At 33.2% G+C, this 10810-nt stretch overlaps 1 protein-coding gene across 1 annotated transcript; it reads right to left on the bottom strand.

Moving 5' to 3' along the window:
- Positions 1-4715: 4715 nt before the first annotated feature.
- On the bottom strand, positions 4716-5765 carry LOC108663950. Its single transcript, XM_018129867.1, has 2 exons — positions 5709-5765; positions 4716-5621 (listed from the first exon to the last, which is right to left on the bottom strand). Exons 1-2 carry the CDS (start codon positions 5763-5765, stop codon positions 4716-4718), a joined length of 963 nt encoding a protein of 320 aa, XP_017985356.1.
- Between the last annotated feature and the right edge of the window lie 5045 nt (positions 5766-10810).

The raw sequence follows: 10810 nt of genomic DNA, 5'->3' as shown, positions 1-10810 counted from the left end.
TCTACAATCTATTCTAAGTCTGAAATTGATAGAAAAGGAGGGTGGTGAGATTATAAAATCTCAATGAGTAAATAAACATCATTTAAATAAGCTAAAGCCGAGTAATAAGAGACAATTAAAATATCCCATCACAATACATATTTCACAACTTGAAAATTCATCCCAACCCAAGCAAACGATTGTATTTCATTTAATTCCTCAATAAGGCTTATGACTTTCATAAACATTTGGCTCATGCCATCAAATAGTACTCGGTGACACCTTGATCAGAGGCATCAAATCGAGCTCGCCAAGGCTGTTAAAAATTTCGTATACACATAAACATATTTTTAGTTTGAAAACACAGCTGTTCCTTGACGTTAGCGGAGTTCATCATCACGAGGTGGTTCGGCGTGACGTGAACTCTAACTATACCTCAGGAGATACCCTATGCGCCTCTTCGACCGAGGTACGAATATAACCGGATTCCGTGCCCCTCTAATAGGCTGGTCCACAGAACCTGCCCACTGCAGCAAGCTAAACCTACCAAACAATAAAATTTGTGATAGCATGACATGGCAATTATTTTATTTTACAGCCTCTCAAGGCAAATCAACAATTCAAACATTTTCAGCACATTTACCAATTCAGCCATTCATGCCAATATTGCCATAAGTCAATTAATTAGAACCATAAATTCATAATACATCAAATGGTTTCCAATTACTCTATTTTCAAAGCCATCATTCATTTTCAAGACAATTTATAAATCATTTCATTTAAACACATTTTGTTTATAAAACCTAAAAATTAACCATTTAACTCATTTTCCATAAAATTCACAAAATCGAATAAAAAGACCACTTTAGATAATTAAAATGATGATAAGGTTACTCACTTCACAATAGTAGGATTTCTACGTCGCTATTGATTCGTACACGTATAATTATTCCTATTTGCCAGTCACATACTTCGTTTGGCATGCTTCCACAACAAACTTTCCTAGCAACAATTTAAACCCAATATACTTAGTACATCAATTCCACTTCTCTTTCTCATTCTATCATAAATCCATTCATCTAATTCACTTCTGAATACATTTTTACTAAAATTACTTACATCCTTTGCTCACGTAATTCTTTAGATTATTAACACCGGTAACTTATATATGGTATTAAGTGCCTATTTCAACCTTCTAAGCAACTTAAATTTACTTCATATCACCAAATAACCGATGTATAATTAAATAAAATGGGCTAGCCTCCAAACAGTCCAATTTCATAATAAGCCATGGAGAAGAGTAAAACAATTTTACCAAATTAGGCTAGGTTAGCCCAAGTCTCCACCTTCCTTCTCTTTAGGACTTTTCTTCCTTTGTTGTTTTTGGGCCCTTTTTCATGGGCTCTTCCCATTTCTTTCTAATTGGGTCATGCCCATTCTTTTCTTGTTGGGTCATGTCCATTTATATGCATATATATATATTTTTTCTTTTCTCTTCTTTTCTTTTCTTTTCTTTTCTTTCTCTCTTTCTCTTTCTCTTCTCTCTCACCAATCTGCAGCTTTTTGCTTGCCTTTCTTTTTCTTTTCTTACGTTCACAAGCTGTCCACAACTTCTTCCTCTCTCTCTCCCTCTCACTGCAAGCAACAACTTTTTGTTTCTTTCAACCAAAAATTTTCAGCAACTAAAGCTGCCCATATCCACATCAAAATTAGCAACCAAACTACTCTATTTCTCCTCAAAATTAGCAGCTAAGCTGCTCTATTCTCCCTCCAAAAATCAGCAGCCAAAACTATAAAAATTAGCAACCAAAATCGCACCTTTCAGCCTTCAAAATCAGCCACCAAAACTGCACCTTTCAGCCTTCAAAATCAGCAGTTAAAGCTGCTTCTCTCACCCTTAAATTGATAAAAAAAATAGCTCTCATTTCCTCCCTAAATGGCAGCAAAATCGCCCCTTCAACTCAGCTTTTTCTCCTCTCCCTTTCTTTTTCACCACTCAGCTTTCTCTTCTTTTCTTTTTGCTCCTTTTGCTCTCTTTATGCCTGACGCCTTCTTCTTGTTTCTTTCTCTTCTCTTCCACTAATTGACTTCTCTCTTTCTTCCTCTTTACTTTACTTATTTACTTACTTATATATATTTTATTTCCCATTTGTTTTTCCAATTTGACCGGCCCCTTCATCTTTCTTTCAATCTTCATCTTGTTCCACATGGTCGGCCCCCCTTCCATCAAATAAAATAAAGAGTTTTTTTACTCTTTTTATTGACCACATCGGTGGCTGCCCATGTTGGTCTTTCTTTATCAATTTATTTTATTTTATATATATACTTATATTATTATTTCACTATTTGTTTATTTTATTTCTTCCATTTAATTCCACTACATAATCCTTCAATCTTTATATTTTAAATTCGATCCTTTTAATACATCTAAAAATTTTAATTTTCATCTATCTTCCTTCCTCTGTACGTGTACTACCCAAAATCAGAATTACACTTCAACGCAGTATTACCATAATATTTAAATATTTACTTATCCGAGTTGGCTCGACTTAGCAAAACCGCGTATTTCACTTTCGTCGCTCATCTCCAAAAATTTATTTGTATTCTTTCTCCCCCACTTGGATCAACCATAGGATCCTTCTTCATGACTAATTTCGACATTTGGTTAAATATTAATATTTTAATATTATTTTATTAATAAAGGATTATTTTATTCCAAAAATTTCCTCTTGTCTTTTTGGTACCCAAAATACCTTATTACGCCTCAATTGACTTCCGAATCCCCTTTTATTTCACAAATTCTTCTCCGTAAAATATTATTATTTTATTATTATTTCCTCACGTGCGGAATATTTTATCCCAACTATTCTTTTCATCTTTCATCACTTTTAAATATTATAATTGACCTCAATTTGCATCCCATCAGCTTTATTAGTTACTGTATCAAAATATGGGGTATTACAAGGGTTAGGGGAATGGGCAGCCCAAATCAAAGGGGTTTATAGGGTAGTGGGCTACCTAAATAAAAAAAGGGGATTGGGTTTGGTTAGTGGGCTACCCAATATTGGCAACCCAATGGAGGTTAATGGGTAGTGGGCCACGACCCAAATGGCTTTTTTTTTTAACTGAGCTGCAGCTTCGAGCCTAGTGAGCCACGGCTCGCGTTATTTTAAGTTCGGGAAGTCGCGGCTTACCACCCTTTTTTTAATTTTTTTGAAATTTTTTTTGAAATTTTTTTACATGTACCTGCATAAATAAAAAAAGAGTGTTAATAATTTAATAATAAAAATAAAAATAAATAAAATAAAGTAAGTTAGAGTGCTTAGGTTGCCTCTCAAGAAACGCTTCTTTATAGTCACTAGCTTAACTATGGCACCCCCTTTTACACTACTTTATACGGCTCGATACTTTCTTTATTGAACTTGACTGCTTCGGTCAGCCCACTATAAATCTCAAAAACATCATAAGGATAAATCTTTACCACCTTAAAGTTATTCCCTTAATATGGTCTAAGATTCCATGGCGAAAGATGAAGTTGTGAATCAGAAAATACTACTTGTTGTCCAACCACAAAATCAAGATAACTAAAAAGTGGTGGTGGTTTTGTCTCAAGAATTGGCACCTGCTCCGTTGAAGGTGGTGGACTAGGCTTACCTTTACCCTCATTAACGAAATCCACTTTATAGCAACTATCTATATAGGGATTTTGAGTTGCATTAAACAAATTAAATACCACTTCCTCTTTTCCAACTTTAAAAGTTATTTTACCATTCTTCACATCAATAATTGCTCTAGTTGTAACTAAGAATGGTCTTCCCAAAATAAGAGGAGTTTCAACATCATCTTCAATCTCGAGCACAATAAAGTCCACTGGATGTATAAATGCCCAACTTTAAGCAAAACATCCTCTATAATCCCAACTGGGTACCTGATTGTTCTATCTGCTGATTGCAAGGTAACTGTAGTGGGTTGTATCTCTTGAAATCCAAGTTTTCTAGCAATAGATAAAGGCATTATTGAAACACTAGCACCTAAATCACACAAAGCTTTAGAAATTTTAAAACTACCTATAGTGCAAGGAATAGAAAAACTCCCTAGATCTTTAAGCTTTGGTGGAAGCTTATTCGGGATTATAGCACTGCATTCCTCAATAAGTGCAATTGTCTCAAAATCTTCCAATTTCCTCTTTTTGGTCAAGATATCTTTCAAGAATTTAAGATAACTTGGCATTTGTTCTAAAGCTTCAGCAAAATGAATATTAATGTGCAGCTTTTTAAATACCTCAAGAAACCTCTAGAATTGTTTGTCAAGTTTTTGCTTTTGAAAACTTTAAGAAAAATGTGGTGGAGGTGTGGGAGCAAATTTTAATTATGATTTTTCTTTTGAATTTTCAACAAAATTTTCAACCACAATTTCAGTTTCAGCAATTTTTTCAATTTTTTTTTCATCAGATTGAATTGAAATCTTAAAATTTAAAGCTCGATTACTTACCTCTTTACGTACCTCTTTTCCATTGTGGAAAGTGATTGCCATACAATGTTCCTTACCTTCTCTTCTTGGGTTGGGTTTAGTATCACTTGGTAAGGTACCATGAGGTCTAGTATTTAAAGCATTGGCAAGCTGGCCCATTTGTCTCTCAAGATTTCTAATTGAAGCTGCTTGATTTTGAATGGAGGCATCAGTCCTTGTCATAAATGCATCAGTCTTTGTTATGAATGCATCGTCTTTGTCATAAACTACGTGAACATATCTTCCATTGAAGGCTTTTTCTCTAGCATAGGGGCTCTAGATGGAAATCCAGGAGGAAAGTTTGACTTAGGTACTGATGAAGAACCTTTGCTGTTATTCCATGAAAAATTAGGATGATTCCTCCAACCAGGATTATAAGTGTTGGAATAGGGATTGTTTTGTTGCCTATTTCCAACAAATTGACAAGACTCAAAATAGATGGGACAATTGTCATTAGAATGTCCTTTCCCACAAAATTCACATGTCATAAAGGAGTTCTGAACAACATTAACACTTAGTTTATCTAGTTTCTTCGTGAGAGAAGCCAATTGTGTAGAAACAGTGTTCATCACATCTAATTCATGAATTTCAGCAATTTTTCTTGTACCTAATCTTTCAGATGGCCATTGATAATTATTAGAAGCTATCTCTTTAAGCAAATCATAAGCCTCATCAATGGATTTACTCATGAATGCACCTCCAGTAGCAGCATCAATGGTAGTTCTAAAAGGTCCCAGCAAACCATTATAAAAAGTTTGAACTTGTAGGCACTTAGGTAATCCATGGTGCAGGCATCTTTTTATCAAATCCTTATACCTCTCCCAAGCCTCATAAAGTGATTCAGAATCAAATTGCATGAAAGAAATGATATCATTCCGCATCTTTGCTGACTTAGCAGGTGGGAAGAATTTTGCTAAGAATTTTTGAGCCAAATCATCCCAAGTATTAATAGAACCAGCGGGAAGCGAATTTAACCAACTCTTTGCTTTATCTCTAAATGAAAAAGGGAAAAGCCTTAATCTTATGGCATCATCAATAACAGCATTAGCCTTGAATGTATCGCAGATTTTCAGGAAATTTACAATATGAGAATTCGGATCATCATTAGGCAAACTACCAAATTGAACAGCAGTCTAAATCATCTGGATGATTGATGGCTTAATTTCAAAATTGTTGGCTTGAATAGGAGGACTTTGGATACTAGAGTGGAGATTTTGTACTTGTGGAACTGCATAATCCCTCAAAGGCTTGGTCACTTCCTCTTGTTGATCAACCATTATTTTACTTAGAGCTGAAACTTTTTTATTTTTACTCCGAAGTCTTCGAAAGTTTTTTCAAATTCTGGATCAAAAGGAACAATTTTCAAATTTCGGGCTCTTCGCATACAACAACCAAAAGTACCTAAAAAATTAAATAAAAGAAAAGTCTAGATTAAAATTAAGAATGCTTGGTATTAATATTAACAAGAAAGAATTAAAAATCAATTACCCGACAACGGTGCCAAAAACTTGTTGTTCAATTTTCTACCCACGCAAGTGCACGTATCGCAAAGATAACATAGAGATGAGTAAAGTATCAATCCCACAAAGAATTGTATTAATCCTTATTGTTAACTACTAAAATTAACACCCTAAACTAAAACTAATATATCAATAGAATTATTAACTTCTAGTGATTACCAAACCTAAGATTATGATATCCATCAATACTTCATATGAATATTGTCTCTCTCTCTCTTAACTTAGTTTAATGGATTAAGTTGCTAACCTGGAGTCCTAAATTATTTACAAGTGTCTGTCGAGTTGCTCATAAAAATACCTCTCCCAATTAATTTACTATATGTCTATGCAAATTATATTGTAGAAAGATTCATTAAGTTTGTGCTCTAATTTTGGTCTACCTTATATGCAAATCAAATCACCTAATCAACTAAGTGTATTCGATCATATGCTATTATATTCAAGGTCTACCTAAATCTCCTTTGTCAAGGTTTAACCTAGGTTTCCAATTCAATCTAATTCGTGGCCAATCAACTAGAAGCATTAAGAACAAAATAAAATAAACAACTTAAATCTATCAAACATAATCAAAAGAGAGATAAATAATTTAGACTACATATTGAGTTCAATCATAATCTTAGATTAACAATTTAGTTTCCCATCAAGTCACACATTATCATTGAATAAAGTTCAAACATTCAAATCAAACTAAGAAAAATAAGAAAATAACAAAAAGATAGAAAAACCCAAGAATTGTATTCTTGATCTCCAAACCTCCTTGAATCCTTCAAATTCTTCTTAGCTTCAATAACTTTTTGGCTTGACTCTCAGCTGTCAATCTGGTGTTTCGTTCTCTCATTTTAAAAGTCCTCTGAAAGGTTGTTTTTTTAGGGCTTTAAAGTTAGCCCACATTGGTTGAAGAAAGAAGTCAATTCCAACTGGGATTTCCTCATCAAACTATGTGGGTTGTAGCCTTGCCCAATTAATTAACAGAAATTGTAATTGCTCTAGAATTGCTAAAATATGTCAACTTTGATAGGAGTTTTGACTACTTTTGGGCCAAACTAGGTGAAGTGGTAAATATGAAAGTTGTATATTTTTCTCTTATCTTTCCAATGGTCTTAGAATTGCTTCATTTGGATCTTTGTAGAAAAAGTTATGGCCAAAATACCAAAACATGTGCAGTGGTAATCTGCACTTCAAAATTGCTCTATTTCTTTCATTAAAATTCTTCTTTCATCAAACACCTACAAAAGCACAAATAAATCAATAACAACCTATCTTAACCACATTAACACCTAGTTAAGTATAAAATTAACTAAGATTAGATTGACTCACCTAAACTAACTAATTTAAAATAATTAAATAAAACTTACTAATTTTTATGCATTACTATAAGAACTAAGCTAAATTACTATCAAAATTAAGCTCAAATAACTCTATACCATAGAGTTATCATTTTCCTTTAAGGATTTTCACCTTATCAACCATATCTCTTGCCAAAAATATCACCTTGGTGATTTTTCTTGCAAGATGCTTGACTTAGGCTCGTTTCTTCAAAAATTCACATTGCACACCTCACCTATATTCCTTATCCATGCATATGCTTGAAACAAATGGCATTTTTTTCGACTAAGTCATAATCCCTTTGAAGTGTTTGAACACTATGCTTGAGTTGCTGACGTTCTCCTTGGAGTACTTGGTTAGCTCCTTGTTGGATTGATAACTCTATTAGATAGAGTTATTTTGACATATTTTGGGGGCTTAAGTAGCTAGATCTTTGAGATTTTAGGTTCAGATTTTAGTATTTTAGGTGTTTTTCTAGTTTAAGTTTGATTGCATGTTAAATGGTTAATTTAAATTATTTTAGTTTAATTTTATGTTATTTTGTTTTATATTACTTTAAGAGTAGTATTACTAGTTTCTCTTATTACTTTTGTAGGAAATTTGATGAAAAAGGCTGATTTGATGAAAATCCGTGCAAGTATGGTGATGGCTTCATTCGTATATATTTTGGTATTTTAATCATATCTCTCTTTATAGAACTCCAAATGAGTCAAAGCACTGCAACAATATGCATAAATTGAACATGATGCGGTATTTAGAGTATATCTTTCAATCCAAGAGTCCAATTGATGTGATTCTTAATCCATTGGAAAGTTAAGAAACAAGGCTAAAACTTTCATGTTTATCACTCTACCCAGTTCAGACTAGATCAGGGTGAAAATCATGTTCAAATTTGATAGACCGCTACAGCTCTAGGAGAACAAGGCTACAACGTTGGCGAAAGGAAACACAACACATTTTCCTGAGAGCTTAGTGCCGCAACGCTGGGTGATTTTTCAAAATAAAAAATTTGATGGAATTTTAGAAAATAGGTTACTTAAAGCCTATTTAAGGGACCTTTTTCAAAGGTTTAAGAGAAGGGGCAGTAAGCAACTATTTTGGAGATTTGGAGCCAAGAACAAAGCAAGAAAATAAGAGAATTTGAGAGAGAATTGAGATTTCAAAGCTTCAATAATTAGTTTCTTTCTCTACTTTTGTGCTTTTGTTATTTTCTTTGACTTGGATTCATGGCTAAATTTCTTTGGATATTGTTTTTATTAGTTATTATGAGCTAAATTATCTTTCTAGAATTGTGGTGGATTTTAACATGTAGTTTGAATATTAGTTACTCTTTTATTTATCATGAATGGGTGTAGTTTTGCTTATTCGAATATGTTCTTAATGCTTTTGATTGTCAAGCCAACAATTAACTGATTTGTGAATCTAATTGAGACTTGACAGAGAGATTTTAGATTGGACTAAGGTTTGAATAGTGTATGTTCATGTCACTTAGGTGTTCTGATTCGCGATTCAAGTAGACATACTCCAATTGCCATACATAGCCACATTAGAACACTTGCTTAATGAACTTAATTTAATTGATTCTTATAGACATATAGTGAACTAATTAAGTTAGGTATTTGTACAAGCAACTAGACGAAGACTTGTCCATAGCTTTGGATTCTAGGTTAGTAAAACCACCCAAGAAAGATAAATAACAAGACAAGCTTGTATCAGATGAAGTGTTGAATGAACCCATAATCCTAGATTTTAATATATTGCCTTTCTCAAGTGAATTTTTAGTTTCTATTAATTAATCAAGTGGTTGCTTTCATTTAGTTTTAATTAATTTTTAAAAACATCAAGTTGCTTGAATAAGATTAATTTGTCATAATTTTAGTACTTAGTGAAGAATTAGGAGAAAATCCCTATGGGATACGATTCTAGACTTACTATCTATATTACTTGTTTGATACGTATACTTGCGTGTGCAAAATCAAAAACATGGATGTGTAGCTTATGCCTTCAAACTATGAATAAAATCTTGGAGAGCATTCTTTTGTCCTTTATTACTTGACATTTTGCTTGCAACTGTTCATTTCCTTTTCTAGCACATTAAGTTCAATAGTCACTGATTCAAAGGTCCTATTTTGTCCATCAAACATGTCTTTCCATGCCTCTTTCTCTGTATGCAATTTTCTAATCTTTTTTTTTATCTCTCTTGGCTTTACCCATCGATTTTTCCATTTTTCTCTTGAGTTCTTCATTCTTTTATTACAATTTATTCCTCTCGATGTCAAGCAGTAAATTGGTGACAAAGACTTCTTGAGATTTTGCACAAATAAAATCAGGTTGGGGAGGTAACATGTTGTTTTTAATTCTGTGTTCATGCCATACCAAATATTTTGGTATAACCTTATCACTAATTCTTCCTAATTTTATTCTACTAGCTTGTTTCCATGCCTTAACAATCATCTCAACTTTCTTTGGCAACCTTGGCTCGCCATAAGGGAACTCAATTTTGTGATACCCCAACTTCTATAGGCTTGTAACTAAGTATAGATGTAATAATATGAGCTAGGGGTAGTTTCGTCATTTTCTCTAATAAGCTTTCAGAAGAAAGTTTTATGATATTTTAAGGCCTAAATAGGCATAAGACAGTATAAATGATGTGTGCTGATGAAAACACGAAGAAAATTAGAAGTTTCAATAATTTTCATAATAGGGGCAAAATGGTCATTTTTCACCTCGGGTTAAAATTTTATGTTTTTATGAACCCGAGTATGTTTAGACCATTATGGATCTTGTCTCAGTGTTAAAAGAGCAAAAAGATTGCATAAACGATTGGAGGAGAATAAGTTAATTGGTGGAAGGGCATTTTCGTAATTTTATGGGAATGGATAAGTTGGCCTATAAATATCTGGAAATTTCTAGCACCTTCTTGAATTTCCAGCAGCTGGTCTTCTTCTTCTTCTTCTCCTCTCTCACGTTTCTTCAAACTCCATGGAAGCTTGATTTTCAAACTTCCACAACTTTCTCTCTCTAGCTCCAATTTTCATGCTTTTGGTGCACCCTTCCATAAAACCTTGTGCTATTTCATCTTCTCACTTCAAAAACCTTGAAATATCTTGTTTTCATACTTTCTCTCACTAGTTGGGCATTTTAGAGAGAGAAAGAGAGAATCACTCCATTGATTTGGAAGCTATTGGAAGAGAATCTAACTACAAAGGAACCCTAGGGTGAGTGATGCACCAAGTTTGATTTTTAGCTGTAGAAAATGGCTAGTAATTATGATTTATGAGCTATTTTATTGTTTAGTATGTTCATTACTTTTTAGTAATTACGGTAATGAACATAGATAGCCATTTAAAGTGGCAATTGAAAACTAGCTAAGAGATAGCTTTTAGAGTTCATAGTGTGTAAATTAATCTATTGTTTATGTTAATGTGATCCTAGGTTTTTAAGGAAGCACCATCATTCCAATTGGATCATTAGGG

Source organism: Theobroma cacao, unplaced genomic scaffold, assembly GCF_000208745.1.
Source record: "Theobroma cacao cultivar B97-61/B2 unplaced genomic scaffold, Criollo_cocoa_genome_V2, whole genome shotgun sequence".
Lineage (NCBI taxonomy): Eukaryota > Viridiplantae > Streptophyta > Magnoliopsida > Malvales > Malvaceae > Theobroma > Theobroma cacao.
Note: the sequence above shows the minus strand (reverse complement) of the source record. Positions and strands in the feature narration are given on the sequence as shown.